At 33.8% G+C, this 21,858-nt stretch overlaps 1 protein-coding gene across 2 annotated transcripts; it reads right to left on the reverse strand.

Moving 5' to 3' along the window:
• Positions 1 to 3,469: 3,469 nt before the first annotated feature.
• On the reverse strand, positions 3,470 to 6,815 carry LOC120114151 (UBP1-associated protein 2C-like). 2 transcript variants are annotated; one of them, XM_039135145.1, is made up of 3 exons: positions 5,692 to 6,815; positions 5,377 to 5,643; positions 3,470 to 3,713 (listed from the first exon to the last, which is right to left on the reverse strand). In XM_039135145.1, the coding sequence occupies exons 1-2, from the start codon at positions 6,728 to 6,730 to the stop codon at positions 5,378 to 5,380; spliced, it is 1,305 nt and encodes a 434-aa protein (XP_038991076.1). In that variant the 5' UTR covers positions 6,731 to 6,815; the 3' UTR covers positions 3,470 to 3,713; position 5,377. The 2 variants fall into 2 exon arrangements, with proteins under 2 accessions (XP_038991076.1, XP_038991075.1); XM_039135144.1 differs by having other exon boundaries at positions 5,377 to 6,815.
• Between the last annotated feature and the right edge of the window lie 15,043 nt (positions 6,816 to 21,858).

Raw genomic sequence — 21,858 nt, forward strand, 5'->3', positions numbered from 1 at the left:
GAAAAAAAGTAGTCGTTCAACAGGCTCGAGCAGGAGTAAATGCGTGGGATGCTTTGTATTTATAAGTGAAGTCGAGTGAACTAAACTTCAACTCTTCACTGTTTTACAGTGGCTACTAGCTACTGCCACAAATGGTAAAGTGTCATGTGCCGTAACATTTAATATACGTTTAAGAAAAAGATTTTGTTATTATTTTTTTAATAAAATTGGTAAAAATTTATTATAAACATTATTATTTATATTGATTTTGTTATTATTGAACGTTTTATCGATTTTGTTAACATATATAATAAAATGTTATCAATTTTGTTATTTTTTATCAATTTTGTTATTATTGGACATTTTACCAGAAATATTAAAAAATATAAATGTTTTAAGTAGAAATAATAATACTTTAGATAATTTTTTTTATTAGTTTTGTTAAATATATAATAACAAAATTAATAACGTCTTTCTTTAATCATATATTAAGACCGTCGCCCTGTAAAATGCCAAATGGTTATTTCATGTTTTTTGATTTATTTATTTATAAAAAAAATTAAATCTTTCATATCCAAAAACAAAGAAAGTTTCTAACTTTTTGGTGTACAAATATTAAAAAATTACATTTTCTGTTATAATTATGACCTTTATTTCAAACTAATCCTTAAATTTTAAATATTTCAATTTCATTTCTAAACTATGACTCTCATTCTGAATAAATCCTTAAACTTTTCAACATTCTAATTTCATCCTCAAACCATGAGATTATAAATTAATCCCAAACTTTTGAATGTTTCAATTTTATCCCCAAATTCATCCAAATATGTAATTAGTTTTAACTATAGTTTAACCTAAATTTTATTTCCTTGAAACATATAATAATATAACTTGGACTTACAATTTCATTAACAAGAGATGGGATTAGTATATACATGTAATTTGGGATGAATTGAAACGTTCAAAAAGTTTAGAGACCAATTTAGAATGAAAATCATAGTTTATGAAACTAAAATGTTCAAAAGTCTGAGGACTAATCTAGAATTACAATTATAGTCTAGAGATGAAATTGGAATGTTTAAAAGTTAAGGTACCAGTTTAGAATAAGGATCATAGTTCAAGGATGTATGATGCGATTAACTCTAAAAAACCTGAATCAAACAATATATAACTCGAGTTTATTCCTGATTCTTTCTCATCAAGTAAAGCTGATGCCCAGATAATATTAAGGAATATTACACATTAGTCTTTAGCATCTTTTCTTTTTCCCACATCTCAAACAATCCGATAAGCTTTTTATCTCGATGAAAATAAAGAAAAAGGAATGGCACAGAGAGAGTCTGTGGTACCCATGAAGGCATTATCAAGCCAACTTGTCGTTTGAATTGTCAAATACCGAGTTTTTCATCCCTAGATGGTTCAAAACAAAGGCTGAATTTGAAGAAGAAAAATGTTGACCCCACTCCCATTCTTCCTCCATGGATTGCTACAACAATTAACACGGTTCAGAAATCATCAGGGGTAGGGAGTGGCATCTCATGTCGTCCGGGAACTAACGATCGGTGTCCTCCCCTAGCCCGTCTTTGCTTCATTTGCATGCTGTGCCTGTGGTTGCCCCGACTAGGTTCCATCTCATCTTTGAGGTTGGTTTTATGCACCCCACAGTGTTCCTCGGCAACGGAAGGAAAGAAGGAACCAATGCCAGTTAAAATATATGGTAAGAGAGCATCATAATCCCACCCAGCACCAGCAAAACATATCAGCTATACAACTTTGTTACCCACCCCGTCCTTAAAAGGAGTAACATGCCCCCCGGTTTCTCGGCAGAAAACATATATTATTGAACGCGACATATAGATACAAGCAGAAAATCCGAAGTGTATGACAATGAAACTAGTTAAATCAAAGCAAACAGATCCTAGTTTCGTAAACATCTAACAAAAGATATTTAAGCTCAACAAAGAATCATGGTCAAAAGCTCAAGATACAACCTGCAAATCGGAAAATTGTATTTGAAAGCATAATTTTGGCAACGGGTCAGATAGGACACAAGGGTTTCTATAAAAACCACTTGAAAAGCCACATATTCATTCGCAACATCATTTGAGGAACACGCCAAGAGAATCCAATAGGTAAAGATATCAAAATCAGCTATCACGAGCATAACTCACGAGGAAGGTGTTCCAACAGGCTATTGACTTTGATTTCAGTAAGTAAACTTAAAGTTTTCATCATTTACAGAAATCTGGTTGTTAGTTGCAGGGACAGCCCCAGCCAAACAAAAGAGAAAAAAAGCTGGCATTTCAACAGGTCTCCCGCAAACCTATCAAGATACTTAACAAGGACGGTCCACTGGATTAAAAAAGAATATGTCGATCGACAAAGAATACAGACACCAAAGACGGTTGAAGTACATGGCAGAAAGTTCAGGTCGGCAATGAATTGGTACAAGCAAGAGCACCTTTACAAGTTCAACACCACCGGAAAAAGGCCACTGGTATTATACAAGTAAACTGTTAAGTACACCAACACTCAACAAATTGCAGCACAAGATCAAGAAGCAACCGACAAATCACTGGTATACTTAACAAAATACTTGTTCTCACATCATTAGGATCATCATTGAAACAAGAACCCACTCAGAAAGTCCATGATATTGGGGCATTCTACAAAATTTTCACATTGAACAAACCAGACCAAAGACGGTTGAAGTACATGGCAGAAAGTTCAGGTCGGCAATGCATTGGTACAAGCAAGAGCACCTTTACAAGTTCAACACCACCGGAAAAAGGCCACTGGTATTATACAAGTAAACTGTTAAGTACACCAACACTCAACAGATTGCAGCACAAGATCAAGAAGCAACCGACAAATCACTGGTATACTTAACGAAATACTTGTTCTCACATCATTAGGATCATCATTGAAACAAGAACCCACTCAGAAAGTCCATGATATTGGGGCATTCTACAAAATTTTCACATTGAACAAACCAGAGAAACCTTGGAAAAAAAGGTATTCCAGGCAAGTATCAGATGAAGAGTCAAAGATCACTGAAACTCTCAACTATATGATAAACAGATGACACAATAATTTTGAAGTCATCTTTGGGTGACATTCCTAACATAAAATTATACCAAGTACAGAAGAAATTGTAACAAGGATACAAAAGTTTACATCAGAAAATGGTGTGGTATCTTAGTCCACACCCAAAAGAAAACAAGGGTGCTGTAACACCTCTCCGGGGACATTTATGTACAACCAATTAATTTATATAGAAAAATAAAGAACTACATTCAATTTCAATAAAAATAAGCTGAATATATGTTATTAGTATAGTCCATCAGAGTAAGCAATAGAAAACTCAACATGAAGAGCAATATCAACCAAGAAAAATATAAAATTCTAAATAGAAGGAGATTCAATAACAACCATGGGAAAAAGCAGTCATTACTTTTATTATTAAAAAATTATACTAATGGCTAAAAGGTACCGCAGGAACAAAGTTAACTAACAAAACATAGAAAAATAGTCTACACCATATTTTCTGCCAACAAGCACTACAACAACCAAAAAAGAAAAAGAAAAGAAAAAAACATCTTAGAGGTGCAAATCAAGAGAAGTGGCTGTAAGAGCCCAGCTAATGCATTCATCTAGCCAGAGTATATATAGTCTGCATTCAGGCAATCACGAGAACCACAAAAAGCATCTCCGTCCAACAAGCTGTCATAAACCTGAATCAAACACCCATTAACAATCCGATTCATCATTTTACATCATCAAGCAGAAAGGTCAAAAACTAATTGCAAACAATGTATTAAAGAAACATTAGGGAAACAAAAACACATGCACATGCACAATGTGCTTACTTGAAGGGATCACCTCAAATGTTTGTCCCTTGTCAAACCCAAAGTGTAAACAGAAACACAGACATTGCAATAATCAGTCGACCAAATATATCCCTAATTAGCACCACAAAACATAAAAAAAAGGAATCATCCAACTCCAGTGTTAGAAAACTTTCCACAAGAGAATTTTGAAAACCAAATAAAGCTAGATTTCATTTTTAAAAAAGCTGAAGATAATATATTTAGATATAGTCAGACTATCTAACAATTAAAACAAGCAGCAAAAATGCATGCTAGACACCAGAAGCAAATAAGAAAAATGAACTACAATGCAAAAATGACATGTTTAAGGCAATTTGAACCGTAGATAGCGACCAAATACAAGGCACCATATTGAGATTGAAATTTACTCATTTTGTCCTTGCATGCAATAAAATGAAATACACAATCATGGGCCATATTGATAATACAACCAAGTAGGACACTAAAAAAACTGCGAACACATGAAAAAGGGACAGCAAAGTCAAACACAAAAGAGAACTGCCGCCATATCTGGGAAACTGATTACACAGATTTAATCTCATACAATCTCAATAGAACATCTGTCCCCTTTTTTTTTATAGGAAGAACATCTGTTCCCTAACAGGCAGTAGTAGTAAAATAAAACCAGGATAGTTATAAAAGTGCGACCAAAAGGCTTGTATGCATAAAATTTGTTGGTAAAATTTCAGTTTAAAAATGACTTTGAAGAATGCTTATCAACAAAACAATTCATTCAGTACATTCCAACAAGTAGCAAAATCCACAAACTGAAAATGGTTCTCTAGCCATGATTAGACGCAAGATAATGATATGCCTTCCAACAAAAGGCAAATGGAAAATAAAGATATCTATATTCGGTAAGCCACAAGGAAGGAAATCCCAAGGCCATACTAAAAAAGGAAATTTTTGCACAACCACTATTCAGGAAAAAATAAATACAAAAGTTGTAATAAACAGCTGGAAGATGAAAGAAGTTCAGTAACTGAGGAAAGCATAATTTTATTGATTGCACACGGGAACATTAAAAATGGAAATATAATGACATCTATATTCTTCATTTTAAATGTTTACAGAAGTCTTTTAGATAATTTCACTATCCAGCAGGAATCAACTGACCCGTGACAAAAATAATACACAATCAAAAGCTTCTAGCATAGATATTAACCACCAGCCACCTATAAATAAAGTTTTCCGTACAATACAGGCATATCATTTTGAAAAAAAATCGGACATAAAAACGTAATGTGCAACACTGAACCATTTAAAAACACAACAAAATTTGACCACATATATTATATTCTACAAGCATATTACCACGCAAGTAACACATTCTAACAGGAAAAAGCAGGTATAAAACCAGAACATTTGAAGCAATTACACACAAGAAATAAACACCCACAATAAGCACATCAGCAAACACAAACACAAAATTAACTCGATCTAAATAATCAGCTGAGTTAAAAACACAAAACATGAATTTAAAGAATGCTAAACCATGGAAAGCAACCTCAGTAGAAAGGTGGCCCACTAGGATACATAGCGCCGGGTGGAACTCTTGGAGCAGGGGATGCCCCAGCTACTTGGTGAAGCTGATTAGGGAAAGCACCTGCGGAAGACAAACTATAATGAGTAGCCTCTGGATAACCACCAGTCGGCATCCCAACAGAACTATTCGGCAATCTATACAATGAAGATGCTCCAGCTGCAGCAGCCAACGCACCCCCTGCGCCCGAGCCAGCACCAGGAGCACCCAACCCACCATAGCCGGTTGAACCTGGTCCACCATAGCCGGTTGGACCTGGTCCACCATAGCCAGCTGGACCTGGTCCACCATAGCCAGCTGGACCTGGTCCACCATACGGACCAACAAGTCCAGATCCATAACCACCACCGGCAACCCCGCTTCCACTCAAAGCCCCCACTCCAACTCCTGATGAATTCAAGGGATGAGGATGACCCATTGGACCGGGCGGCCCTTGCAATCCACCTGAAAACCCACCATAACCACCCGGTCCGCCAGGCCCACCATATCCTCCACCAGGTCCTCCCATTCCCATCTCTGCATTACCCGGGGCTGCACCTCCACTTTGCATCATCCCATCTTGCCCTTGCTTCCCTTTTTTCCCTTCAATAGCAAGCTTACAATTCATTTGTCTCCCATCAATGTTCTTCACCGGCTCCACTAACGTTGCCTGAGCCCCTTCTGCCGTCTTATAGACAAAAAGAGCAAATCCCCTTGATTTCCCCGTCTGCTTATCGAAACCCAAAGGCCCCTCTTCTATTTCCCCATACTGAGCAAAATGACCCAACAACTTATCCGCCGGCACATCATACGGTACATTGGCTACATAAATCTTCCTCATATGAACATCCACCGGGTTACTATTCATCCCCGAATTACCCGCCGCCGCCAGCTGTGTTACCGTAACCCTCCCGTCAATTTTCTTACTAGGTTCTTTAAGAGCAAGCAAAGCACCATCGACATGCTTAAACGTAACAAACCCATACCCTTTCGATTTCCCGGTAGTCTTGTCAAGGATAACAACCGCTTCTTCGAGTTCCCCATAGACCGAAAAGAGCGAACGAAGGCCGTCAGTCGTGGTATCCCAACCCAACCCACGGATGAAGAGCTTCCGTTGAGATGGGTCCTGATTGGCGATAGATCGGACGGCTGAAAGAACGTCTACGTGGCGACATACGGCTTCTTGGAGGATGTCGAGGAGTTGGTCGAGGGTGAATCGCTCGATTAGTTTGCGGCCATCTTGTGGGGTTAGTTTGGTGATTGGATCAGGTTCCGATATGGCTGAAACTGCACCGTTTTCATCAAGCTTTCGCTTTTTGGTCGGATCCATGAATTGCATCTTGAGGATTCTGTGACTTTAAAACCCTAACCCTAGGAAACTCGCAAAAGAAAACAGGCACCGACTTTCGACTTGATGTTGAAGATATAGGTTGACTCGAACGTGTGTGTTGTTTATATAGACTTGGGGACCTCGCGGTCTGAACTTGTAAGCCGGTTTGGTTTTGGGCCAACAAATTTTTGTTTTGAAAGTTGGGCTAAGCTGAGAATCAAGCAGAATATTATTAGTTTTAATTTATTTTAATACCTAAACTTTTAATATTTTTAGAATCATACCTAAAGTTCTATTTTTGTTTCATTTTAGTATCCTATTCAAAATTTAACTTTAAGTTCTGGAAAAAATGAAAGATTAGGTACTAAAACGGATCAAAATTGATAGTTTAGGTACTAAAAGCGTTAAGGCCTTAACGGTAGGGTACTAAAATGAAACAAAATTAAACATTAAGTATGATTATGAAAAAAATTTAAAAGTTTAAGTACTAAAACGGATAGTTTATGTAATAAATGCATAGTTTACCCAAAATGTTATTTTATTTTTTTTTAAATATTTAAATCAAGTTTTTCAACAAAATTAAAATATTTAAACAAACAACCTATTAAGTTACCTGTCACACCCAGATAAGCATACTTTCATGAAGCAAATTAATTTGAAGTAGTATTATAGAAGTAGGGATGGTGAAAATATCAAATTTCCATGATAAAGGTTTGAGTGATTGTATCTATTATCAATAGCTAAATAAACTGATGGTTAAAAGTAAATACTCGTTGTCTCATATCGAAAACTTATCTGATCAATTTAGAAAGAGTTTTTCAAATATTAACCTTTGATCTGACTGTTATCAACTCGAGTTAAGAATTCTGATGTTTCGAAGATAGGTTTTAACTTGATTTTGAGGTAGAGGCTATTTAGGTTCCAGTTTAAACTAATTGAGTTTTAAGAAGTAAGAGTACACCGAAGGTTGAATTTCTGATAGGTAAGTGTAGTCGTGTAAAGGTCATCTGAGAGATTCATGAGTTAGTGAGGATGATATTCTTCATCTTTTTCTGTCAGATAAAATTTCGAGGTTGAAATTTTCTTTAAGAGAGAAGGGTTGTCACGTCCGAAATTTTGGTTTAGTGTTTTTGAGACAATTTCATTTGGTTTGGTGAAACTCATGTTAGTAAGGCCTTAATTGAAATAAATGTGAACCTTTATGACTCAATTATACATTAATGATCTTAATTGAGGATTAATTTGGATATTTGCAAAGATAAGGAATCAATTTTGGAATAATGGGTATCAAAATAAATACGAAATAAATTTTGATGAGGCTAAAGTGCGGACTCTTAAAACTATAGGGGCACGCCCTGTAGATTACCCATTATCCTGGGAACAAATACTAGTTTTAAATTATGTGGCAGTTTTTGGGAGAGGGGGAACGCGTTTTCTTCTCTACATTTTCTCTCCCAATTTGGTTAGTTTTGTTAACATCTGTGGCTGGCGTTTTCCTTCACCGTGAGGGCCATCACTATTCGGCCATCCGCCTCCACTCCATCTATGCATAAACATGTATGTATAAATAACCATGGTGTTGGTGAGGTACACATCAACGTCTATGAGCTCTCCCCGGAATGTCCATGGACAGACAAGATGAAGTTCGTGCCCGGAAGCCGGTGCAACGTCCCGGAAAAAGCATGGTATCTGAATCCCTCGAAACCTAATCAACTGTTCTATATCTGCTTGTAGCAGAATCTGATCAGTGGGACAAAAGGTATGCAGAGCAACAGGGCTCAAATGTAAAGGTTTTAGGCGCATCGGACACTTCGGAGCTGTACGAAATCTACAACATCGTCGACGTGTTTATGAACCCGACATCGGCGCCTCGAGGGCTCGATCTTACCCTGATTCTAGCAATGCCTTGTCAACTAGATAAACACTTCATTTAACATATCCACGACTTTCATGAAAATAAAGACTGTTATTGAAATAAAAGTTACACATTTATCACAAACTCGAGCATTAACAGGACTCTTACAATGCCTATCATTACAGCTCTCGGTTCTGTCTAGAGTCCTACAGGTTAAAGAGACCTAAAATTTCCACTAAAAATACCAGCACAACACCCTGCAATTCTCTGATCATCTACCTCAAAGCAGCTGATGATGATTAAAAGTGATGCTGAGGATCCGGTCCTCCGGGCGAGATTCTCTCCGGACTACCACTCAGCATTCTCCTGTAATACGCGATTTTCGATAAATCGTAACCGAGTTTCTCCAACATAGTCATGCTATCGATCTTTCCGGTCACAGTTGGCTTGCCATACTCAAAAGACCTTGATTCACAGTGCACCATCACAAGCATCAACGCAATGATGATGAACAATAGCACCAGCCCAGAAATAGAAGCATTAGCCATGAAAAAAATTTCAAACAATAAGGAAACGAAGCTATATTAACAACAAACTTACCAATAAGCTTTTATAGTGAAGGAGATCAACCTGGGAAACAATGGGACAAGACTGAAACGACAGTGATCATATAAGACATCGATGTAATGGAACATCGACGTATAATCGGATAAAACTAAACAGAAAATGGTTTTGTCTTGACCCCAAAACACAGCTGATTTTCTGCTTTACTGAGTCACCTCCATTAACGTTTTCAGAAGAAAGAAAAAAAAAACAACACGATGCTTTAATGTTCGACCCTTATTTGCTTAATTAGCTAATCATAAACTGCCGAAAGGGCCACTACTTTATTGATGTGGCAACTCGGAAGTCTTGTCGCTCTTGTTGTCCAGTGCTTATCTTGTATTAATATTATTACTGAGTTGACTCGAAAAGCTCATGAGGGCAAAACAACCTTTAATCCTTAGCTCATACTTGTCTTGTCCAAAGACTTTATTTTTCTTCCAATGGAGGGAAATGATTTTCGAAGTTGTCCTTGTGCATGAATATGGAAAATATATTTTTGGACTTTCTCAAGCCCCGCGCATGCATGATCCATTAAAAAAGTTATTTTGACACGTAATATAGTATTTGAATTACCAAGTGTAAGATGTATAATCATATGTATAATACGGCCGTCCATTAGTAAGTGTAACTGGTAATAAGTTATCGGACCGCAAAATTTGGAGTCTCACACTTTTAAAAAAAAATTGTGTTAATCTAAAAAAATTATACGACCTTTAGTGTTGTTGTGAGGTATAGGATCATGCACGAACCAACTTATCTATGTGGTTAAAAAAATCGTTGTTATTCCTAGAGTTCGAGCATCAACGGCTGCAGCAAAGTGCGTTTATTGCCAAATGATTAAGAGTATTTAGAACATATATTGCTTTGTAATCACATCAACTTAATAAAAAAAAGTATATGATCATGATAACTATATGTAGACTGACATTAAATGAATATGAATGTTTGATAATAAAATTGACTTTGACAAATCACGTGATGGGATCGGATGATACGAGAATTTTTAAACCTCTTTTTATTCGGAAGTCTTATATTGTTGGAAGAGTTATTTATAGAGGAGGTCAAAAAAAGACATAACAATTTAGGATTTTATCTTCTTAATAGTCATCAAATTTGATTGTTTTGCAATTTAGTCCTTAATTTTCTTGTTTCTTCAATTCATCTTTCGTTTTAAGTTATCTTTCGATAATATTTAAACGGCACACTCCTAAACCATTGTAAATATTTATGTAGCTTCAATTCATCTTTTTAAAAATCAATTTCTTTCCATTTTAAATTTAATCCCTCAATTTTACATGATTTTCTTATTTCTTTGATTACTCATTTATTTTAAGCCCACCAACCAAACTCATAAACACCTTTACTAAGAAAACATCTTTTATCAACTCCTTAAACATTAGATTCTTTACGGTAATCTTTATCGACTAAACCTAAGAAATAACTGGTGCAAAGTGTTGCATCAAAAAGAAAGAATACCTAGATTTGATGGTGAAGTTATATTAACGTGACAATTTTGCAGGTGTGGATGGAAGATGATATGATTGTTCCATTGAATTTTCATAATTAGGTCTAAATAAACAAGGGTTTCAGTAAAGAATCACTTGTCCACAAGATATTGGATGGAATGCAGACGTGGAACTATATCATCATATCTTATCCACATGTGAAACCGACTACTGGTTAAGGCATCAAGTGCAGAATGTTACATGCACACATGACCACAGTTTCTTCCATGACATCATCTTCGGTGGCGGATTTACATCTTGAAATCCGAATTTTATTCGATTAGTCATCTATTTTACTAATAGTATTCATCCTAAATTCTAATTGTACACACTCCATACAAAAAATTTATATCGTTAACATTTTGCGTTTATCCTTGAAAATATTTTTCGATCGGTCACTTATCTTCTTCCTTCCCTTCTAGTCATTCAGCTTATCTTTATCTTTATGCTCTATATTCAACAATGGTGTTCGCCTCATATTGAGTCATAGACGCCTGTAAATATCAAATGATGAAATCCGAGGAAAGTAGAGCATTGTATTGGTCCAAGATTGGTTTTCATCGAGCCGACTTTGGTATTGATTTGTTCTATCTTTGATTTCTTTAGTAGGATCCCCACTTGAGTAACTTGTTGGATTGATGAATGTGATTGTCACCTACATGGATAGACATGAAACAATTTTGTGTGGAATAAATATAAACAAAGGTCCAAGTTTAGATGAATTTATAGATGTAATCTACTTTATTTTTAGCCCTTCAGTTCACATTATTTAATTATTATTGTACTTTTAAACATATATTTATCGGAGTGATTGAAGATAATGTTTATATATGGTTACCATCGGCTAGTTTAGTTTACGCTTACTATCACGCATTGGATAGGTAGAAAACATTAATCCCACGTAGGAACCTACAATGAAGGTCCTGAAGTTCAAAAGCGATAACGGTGTACATCCTTTCATATATGACTTTTGGGAAGAAAATAGTGAATTTGTAATAAGTGGTATCCTTTGATTTTCTGATTTCTCAACAAATGTCCTAGTAGATGGGGTATGCAAGATGGACAACTATGACGATGGACTGTAAACGGCAAAAGATTTGTGTGAGTCCGAGGGAGTATATCCTAATGCCCCACCATCTCCAAAAATGGTTCATCAAGGGGAAAGAAAGAAAATTAAAAACAACCCTACCCCTTTATCATTCATACCCAATAGAGCACAAAAACTAAAATTGCAGATAATTTTGATGCAAAAATATATAGATTTATTGAAGTTTCATGTCTGATACATCAATGGTGCAAATGAAGCAAATGATCTACACTGAGAGCAAGCAAAAAAGGTTTGGAAAACGAAATTTCTGACGTTTTTCTCTTCCTATGGTGTAAATCAGCCGGTTGGTAACAAAATGTATGATTCTTAATGATGATGAGGATCCGGTCCGCCTGGACTTAATCGTTTCGACTCGAACGGTATCCCGACGTTTCTTTGAATGCTTGCTTCAACGGCTTCCACGGCTTCTTCGATCAATGCACGCTTGGATTCGACTATGTCTTCTTGAGGCTGCTCTTTACCTACTGCAACATCTGCCAATGGTAACTGGTCCATGCCTGAAAATTGCTTGTACTGTGATTCCTGTTCTGTTTTCGGATCGACACGAAACAGCTGAGTCCCGGAACTCGAAACCAAGAACAGAACATGCTGGGAAAGGCAGAAGAGAACTTTGAAGCTAGCCATTGTAAGTATAGATCATATCAAAATCAGGGTTGATAGTTGCATTTCTTGTGGGTGCATGAACAAGCTATATATATAGACTTCATGGCCATCTTCTTCTTCTTCTTCTTCTTCTTTTCCCATAATACTTTAAGCATGGTCAAAGGAGCAGCTGTGATGCTTAAAAGTGACGCTGAGGATCCGGCTCCGGGCTAGATTCTCTCCGGACTACAACTCAGTATTCTTCTGTAATACGCGATTTTCAATCAATCGTAACCGAGTTTATCCAACATAGTCATGCTATCGATCTTTCCTGTCACAGTCGGCTTGCCATACTCAAAAGACCTTGATTCACAGTGCACCATCACAAGCATCAACGCAATGATGATGAACAATAGCACCAGCCCAGAAGTAGAAGCATTAGCCATGGAAAAAAATTCAAACAAGAAGGAAACGAAGCTATATTAACAACAAACTTACCAATAAGCTTTTATAGTGAAGGAGATCAACCCGGGAAACAATGGGACAAGACTGAAACGACAATAATCATATAAGACATCGATGTAATGGAACATCGACGTATAATCGGATAAAACTAAACAGAAAATGGTTTTGTCTTGACCCCAAAACACAGCTGATTTTCTGCTTTCCTGACTCACCTCCATTAACGTTTTCAGACACGAAAAAAACAACACGATGCTTTAATGTTCGGCCCTTATTTGCTTAATTAACGAATCATAAACAACCGAAAGGGCCACTACTTTATTGGGGTGGCAACTCGGAAATCTTGTCGTTCTTGTTGTCCAGTGCTTATCTTGTGTTAATGTTATTACTGAATTGACTCGTCAAGCACATGAGGACAATAAAACCTTTAATCCTTAGCTCATACTTTGTCTTGTCCAAAGACTTTATTTTTCTTCCGGTGGAGGGAAATGATTTTCCAAGTTGTCCTTATGCATGAATATGGAAAAATATACCTTCTTTATGTTTTTGGACTTTTTCAAGCCGCACGCATGCATGATCCATTAAAAAAAGTATTGACACGTATTGTTTTGCATAGTTTTTTTTAGGGTAAATTATCCATTTAGTATCTAAAATATCAATTTAGGTCTATTTTAGTACCTAAACTTTCAATTTCTTTTAAAACCATACCTAAAGTTTTGTTTTGTTTCATTTTAGTATCCATGTTCAAAATTTAATGTTATGTTTTGAAAAAATAAAATTTGAAAGTTTAGGTATTAAAACTGACCAAAAACTAAACATTCGGTATTATTTTGAATTTTTTTAAAAAATTTAGATATTAAAACAAATTAAAACTGATAATTTGGGTATTAAATACGTAGTTTCCCTTTTTTTTATTAATATGAGATGATTAGAAGTGGAAGTCTCTTGTACTCAAACCTAAGACCTCTAAGAATAACAACTATTCCTTTAACCACAATAATTATTTGATTCGTGATGGCATAGTATTTTGAATTACAAAGTGTATATAATTGGTAGCGGAAGAAGTTTGTAAAGTGTTTCGTGAAAAAAATTATTATTTGAATTTATAATTTTTAGATATTAATATCAAATATTGTTTTTGATTACATCGATAATAATATGTGTATTGTGATAATTATAGATAATTTATCTTCTTTTTTTAAATTTGGATGAAAAATATGAATAGGTGATTAATGGTGAATTTACATATTAGTTATTAAAATTTAGATGGGAGAGCTCAAAGAGAAAAGTTTCAACTCTCTCACAATTTTGATGTTGTTGTCAGGTTAGGATTATGACAACTATTAGTAGTTTGACATGTTGAACAGTTATGACTGTCTGACAATAAAATTGATTCTGACAGATCACGTAGACCTACCAATAATCATGTCAAGATAAGTCAGAAGTTTTCATCATTTTTTAGACCTCTTTTTATTTGAGAGTCTTCTCTTGTCAGAATAATTGTTTTCAGTCAAAAGATCAACAATATATTGGATGGAATTCGGACAATGCAGCTATATCATCATATCTTATCCATATGTGAAACGACTACTGATTAAGACATAATATGTAGAATGCTACATGCAAACATACATGCCCATAGTATGATACATCCATACCCAATAGAGCACCACTGACAAAAAATCATGCATGAAAAAAAGGTAAAATTGCAGAGAATTTGATGCAAAGATGTATAGATTTATTGAAGTTCCATGTATGATACATCAATGGTGCAAATGAACCAAATGATCTACACTGCAAGCAAGCAAAAAAAGGGTGTGGAAAATGAAATTTCTGACGCTTTTCTCTTCTTATGGTGTAAATCAGGCGGTTGGTAACGGAATGTATGATTCTTAATGATGATGAGGATCCGGTCCGCCCGGACTTAATCGTTTCGACTCGAACGATGTCCCTCCGTTTCTCCGAATGCTAGCTTCAATGGCTTCCACGGCTTGTTCGATCAATGCACGCTTGGATTCGACGATGTCTGCTTTAGGCTGCTCTTTACCTGCTGCAACATCTGCCAATGCTAGCTGCTCCATACCCTTATACTGTGATTCCGGTTCTGTTTTCGGATCGGCAACCGTTAACGGATGGAACAGCCGAGTCCCGGAACTCGAAACCAAGAGCAGAACATGCAGGGCAAGGCAGAAGAGAACTTTGATGCTAGCCATTGGGAGTATAGATGAGATCAAAATCAGGGTTGATAGCTGCATTTCTTGGGGGTGCATGAACAAGCTATATATAGACTTCATGGCCATCTTCTTCTTCTTTTTCCCAGAATATTTTAAGCATGGTCAAAGGAGCACCATTTCGATGGGAAGATAATCTTTTTATTTCTTTGGTTTGGAGGCAAATTTCCAGTGCTCATGGCATTGACTTATTCTTAAACCAACACCTGGGGATGATTAATGTGAGTCCAAGAAAGTACATATAAAGAAGATGAACATTAACCGACGTAGTTGCCAAAGACACTTTCTTTTTTACCGACTTGTTGATGATCAAAGTAATGCCCCACTAATCCCAAGTGTTCCATGTCAGTAGCCTTGGCATTTTGCATCAGGATTTGTTGGAAAGGCAGTACGGTTAAGTTTTGAAAGTATTTTGAAAAGTTTGAAAGTTTATGTACTAAAATAAAATAAAATTGATATTTTAAGTATTAAACGTATTAAATTTTTAATGATAAAATATTAAAATAAAGTAAAAAGTTAAATGTTAGATATAATTTTTAATGATAAAATATTAAAATAAAGTAAAAAGTTAAATGTTAGATATAAAATATTAATCAAGTGTACATCGATTTGATTAAAAAATAATTTAATCTGTTTTTTTTTTTGTTTAAATGATGCAATTAAATGTTGGTTTGAAGAGCTTTGATGGTGGATACAACTAATGTGTGTAACTATTTTAAATTATTTGTTTATTTTCATTGATTAACTAAGTAGAGCTCTGCAAAAAGAAAGTGTGATTTTATAAATTGTTTAATGGACTACTACAAGTATGTCTTAATGACATGTTTTCATCTATCTTTACGACACGTCTTCTTCTGTCTCTTGACATGTTTTTCGATCGTTTGGTCGTTATTTTTAATTTATCTTTTCTCTAACAGTTGATTTGACATCGTCACGACTGATTAAGATAACGCTTATCTATTATATTATTGATCCTCCCTACTTTAGACCATCGGATTGGATTTGGATATTTGTTTATACATTCGCAAATAGTTTTCATGTTGCTCGAGTTTGATTTGCGGTTTATCGATGATCTTTCAATAGTTTGATTCTCTTTTATGATTCGTTTGTCAACGCGATCAGATCTGTTTGTATCTATCTCTGTTCGAGTTTATTGTTTAGGTTTTAATCTTTCTTTGCATGGTCCTTATGTGATCTTGAGTTACTAATTTCGTTTCAATTATTATAAGAAAATATCTTAATCATATACTTAACCTATGATTATAATTATAAAACTTCATTGTAATTATAATACTTCTTATTTTAAATAAAATTAGTAATTTTTATAAAAAAAATCTTTTCTTATATAGCTTAAATAGAAAGGAGATAAAGTTAGCTTTTATATATTTTTAGTTTATATTATTAAAATGCGTAATTTTGTCTGAAAATTTTATTATATGATTCGTTTATTAAAAAAAACTAAACAAATATAAATTATACCGTTCTTTTCCTCATATCTAATTTCATATAAAATTATATTTCTTTTATTATTTTTTAATCTAATTTTTGAAAACCGAAGTAATTAATAAAGCATATTATCGCATTTGCTGCCTTAGATGTTGGCCCATTAAAAGGGGGACGTGGAAATCGGAGATGGTGGCACGACCGGCCAATCACTGGACTGCCACGTCACGGCCGTCGCAGTTCATCGATGCTAATACGTCGCCGTGTGCTTGGATGATGTGGATATTGCTTCATTTCACTTCCACGTCACCCCTTCAATTTATTTAATTAATTTACATCATTTAGTGCTTAGCATATGATCACCACTCTGACACTTCTTAAAAATACCAATGTTTATCCGAATTCGAAATATTAATTAAGTTATATTTAGAGCCGGCGAATTTGAACCAAATCTGATTATTTAAATCAATTTACTTGATTCGATATTCAATATATACCTAAATATGATAATTAAAGTTGAGCTAAAACTTAAACCAAAATCGATTCAAATTTTAGTCGGACCAATACTTTATATCTAATTTGATTTAAACATAAAACAAGTCGAATCGAAATAAACATGAATCGAAAGTAAACTAAATCGAAAATAACCTAAACTGAAAGCAAACAGAACCGACTTTAATCTAAATTGAAATTAACCCGACCCAAGAGTATTTCGAACCGTAAAATAACCCGAATCGAACATTGACCTAATTTTTAACCCGATAAATGAGTAAAAGTGACTTAATGATTTATTGTTATTATATATTTGTTAACAATATGATGAATAGTAAAATGATGTATATTTTATTCTATTTTTGCATTATATTACTAGTTTCCATTAGGGGTGTTCTAATTCAGGTACATGAACTTCGGGTACCCGAAATTCTAGAGACCCAAGTATTTGAATAGTTGATTGGTCGGCCCATTTCCCGACTCATGTGTTACGTGTACATGGTGTTCGAGTACCCGAATTTTATGGGCACTCGTAGTTCAGATAATCGGGTACCCGATTCCTAACATAAAAATTCACTTTCAGTGCTACTAATCTGCCTGTAGAATCTAACACTCCATGGGCACTGAATTTAAAACACAAACGTCACCCAAAAAAGAAAAGGCATAGTAGTAGACATTAAGCAAGCAAAAAAATTGTATCTTCAAAGCTGTAGAAATTTGCTGCTGCAATTGAAAAATTAGAATTCCGAGAAAAATTATTTTTCTCCTCATGGATTTTAACAAATAACCTCTGGGTAATTCAGTATGAAACGGACAAAGTTTCGATATTACTAACAGGATCCTCGAATTATTTTTTGTGGTGTCCTCTTGGACTTGCCAAACCCTCGATCATCACCTATTATAAGCTTAAACTGGTCGAGTCTCATAAATATTCAAGTTCAAGGAAGAGAAAGCAGCCAAGGCAACGACCCGAGCAGGCAAAAGATAAATCGAGGAAACAAACAAAACCAACAACTAAAAAGATAAAAACAACCCAGAATTCCAAACTAAGAACTTTACTAGAATCAAATACAAGAGAAAAGCATAATCAAAAGAATTGCAGTTCTTGTAGAAAATATCTTCATTTCTACATAAACAATTTGGAAAGACAGAGGATGTAACCGGGTACCCAAAAAAATGTAATTTTGTGAATCAGGCCTGACCCAAAAATGTCGGGTCGAGTAATTTTTTATAGATAATTATTTGATTTTTTTAGTTCTGGTCGTCGGGTCAACAGGCCGAATCAACCGGGTTGACTATTTTTAAACACCCTTATTTTTCACCACCTTTGATAATAGTTTAATGACCATCAGTGTCACGTTTGATAATAATTTAATAGTTTAATATTATTTTCTCTCGTTTAAAAGATTATCTCCATATTTGATCCGATAATTTAAAAAACTAAAATTATTTGATATAAATGATTATAAAATTAAATTACTACCCAACATTTTATTTTATATGATAAACTTTAATTTTCACCACTTAGATGGTATATTATAATTAACTTTAAAAGAAAAAAAAATCATTTTTTTACAAACACAAATTAACATGAAACACATATCTCAAATAATATATATATATATAAACGAAATTTAATTTAATTCAAGCGGTGAAAGTTGTTTTAAATAATAAATCAATTTAAACAAAGTTTAAATTTAATAAAAATATTATATTTATTATAAAAAATATTAAAAAAATTACACATGTATTATTTTTTAAAATTTAATATTAAATTTATAATTAAACATTAAACATATAATTAAAAATTTTAATTGAGAATGAAATTTATAATAGAAACTTTTATTTTTTTAATCAAATAATTCTCATTATATACTTTTCGGATCAGATCAATACAAAATTTAAGTTACAAACTCCAAGAGGGTATTAGGTTAATAAAGAGGGTTAATATTTGAGCCCTAAATTCCAACACAAGCACACATGGTGTTTATCTTATTTTGATCGTTATATTTTGATCATTTGCATTATCAATTTATTACATTTTGATCATCGAATTGTTAATCATCTTTAGTTTTGATGACATGACATGTTAGAAATTGATAAATTTATAGTTTGATGACATGTTTTTCCCATTCCCGTCTTCTATTGTTTAATTTTTCACTCAATCAAGAGCTACGCCCGAGTACGAAGAAAGTGACTGAATGAGTGAGGATGAAAAAACACGATAAAATTGAATGATTAAACTACACAGTAAAAAATTTCTCATCCTAATTCCTTACAATCCTTGAACACTACGTTGATAGAAGTATCAGATTGATGTAATATTAAGGGTAAATTACATTAGATACCACCAAACTTTAGGCCTCGAGTTGTTTATATTATTGAACTTTTAATTTTGTCAATTATAACACTAAACTTTGATTTCCGTTTCAACTATACCACTGAACTGTTAAATTGTTAACGAAACGATGAAGTGGATGACGGCTGTCGATGTAGACACCTCACCAAAACAACATCGTTTTGATATGGTTGTTAACAATTTAACAGCCCAGTGGTATAATTGAAATAAAAATCAAAGTTCAGAGCTATAATTGGCAAAATCGAAAGCTCATATGTATAAACGATACGACGACTAAATTTCAGTGGTATCTGCTATGATAGACCCTAATATTAATACAACGAAAGCTTAGTTATAATGTTTTGAAGATTCAAGACCGATTTAGAATATTGGCCATAATTCGGGACATATATATATATTAATAATATAAATTTTTTTATACGATCAAATTTTAAGGTGAGTATCATAAAATTTCAGGGCGAGTATGTGCTCACCCTAGCACTAATGTACATCCGCCATTGGTTAAAAGCTCTTGAAGATGGGCATAAAATAAATAACTACTGAAATTAAGCAATAATATGTATCGAGAGGGTTGGTAGGGCAATTTTTTTCATTTTTTTATTGTTGAAAAACTCATAGTTTCATTTTTTTTGTATTTATTGACGATGAAATATCTTCCTCTAAATCCCCATGATACAGTGGTGGAGAAGAATAAAGCTGATTCTACATTGGTCCGATGATTGATATTATAGATTAAAGTGACTTGAGGTTTTATGAGTTTTGAATTTAGGGTTGAATACTTATGGATTTTAAAGTGGTCTAGGTAAAAATCTGAACGGCTACAATGAAGGAAAAAGAGAGAGATAATGACACAAGTTCATTGATATCTTGATTGGTCGAATAGGACATAAACGAATGATAATTGCAGCAGGCGCATGACATAGAGATTAAATCATGTAACTTTCATACTAGGAGGAAGAAGATAAAATAAAAGAAAGAAGGAAAGAAAAGAGAAAACGACATGCATGAGACATTGATTCCATGTCGGTAAAAAAGTAGTCTACATGAGCAAATACGACTGTTGTGTCATTGTTCTATTTATAATGTAACACCCGAGGCCGAAATACAAACAAATCGAAAGTTTCATGAGTAAATTAAATAATTTAAATATCAATGATCAAAATAAGAGTGAAAATAAAATTGAGATGATAAATTTATCTGTTAAAAATATAGTATTCTAAATATTGATATTTTAGTCTCAGGTCACGAGCCTGCACGGTAATCTGAGAAGAAAGGACACTTTCCTTTCAGCTTACATGGCTTCATTGCAGCGAGAGCTACTTTTCAAGCTCACTGCACAAATATAATTTGCAGTATTAACTATAAGAATATAAATATTTTTTTTTTTAAAATTATTCATAAAGTTTAAACTCAAACACATTATCTATCTATTATATTTCAACGACCAGCCCAGAAAATACAACAAATAAATCCAATGGTTAAAATTTATGATTTTTTAGACTGAAAACTACGTATTTAATATTTAAATTATCCGTTTTGGTTCAGTTTAGTATTTAAACTTTTAATTTATTTTAAAAATCATATGTAACATATAATTTGGGTTTCATTTTAGTACTCGTTGTTAAAAACTTAACACGTTTAGTATCTAAATATTAGCTTTAATCTGTATTAGTACCTAAACTTTCAGTTTTCTTCAAAAACTTAACGTTTAGTTTCGAACGGGATATTAAAATGAAACAAAACCTAAACTTTAAGTATAATTTTGAAAAAAAAATAAAAGTTTAGATACTAAAATAGATTAAAAGTGATTATTTAGGTACTAAGAGCGTAATTTACCCTTATTATTTTTCGGTAGCATAAATGAATGAATGTCATAAAATTCAATGTATATGTCTGCCTGAAATGTCTGGTCGAGGGCACAATTAATACGTTTATACAGACTCATTCACTTTACCATTTCTTCAATCTGTTTCAGACTTTGTTTTACTTTGCCGTCTTGCACGGACATGTTGTTGTTATAGTAAAAATAAAAATAGTAATATTTAATATCTAAATAAATAAAAATAATGTTCGACTATTTATTTGTGAATCGTTCATATAACGTTTGTTTATTAAATAAAAATAAGTATGATTAAATTTTTTTGTTTATATTATAAACGGACGAATATGAATATATATTTGTTCAATTTGTTTATATTCACGAAAAACTCATTCAAAAGTTTGTTTGTGGCTTGTTTATAAGTTCGATCATCAACTCATTTACCCGAATCTCATTTTTCTTTTATTTATTCTATATTTTAAATATTGGTCCATATCTGGATTAAATTGATCACAATATGAACTTTGAAGTTTAAATTGTGAAATTTAAAGCGTTTAAAGACTAGTGGTGTAATTTAACTAGTTTTTGGCTTGCTAATAAAAGTAGGGATGTGCACGGGGCGGGCTGAGCCAAGCTTTTGGCCGCCCCGAACCCCACCTTAAAGTATATATGTAA

Source organism: Hibiscus syriacus, unplaced genomic scaffold (assembly GCF_006381635.1).
Source record: "Hibiscus syriacus cultivar Baekdansim isolate YM2019G1 unplaced genomic scaffold, ASM638163v2 tig00110220_pilon, whole genome shotgun sequence".
NCBI classification, from domain to species: domain Eukaryota; kingdom Viridiplantae; phylum Streptophyta; class Magnoliopsida; order Malvales; family Malvaceae; genus Hibiscus; species Hibiscus syriacus.

Bases quoted from the DNA above. Each gene is read 5' to 3' on its own strand.
- LOC120114151 (XM_039135144.1), bottom strand. From the start codon at position 6,730: ATGCAATTCATGGATCCGACCAAAAAGCGAAAGCTTGATGAAAACGGT.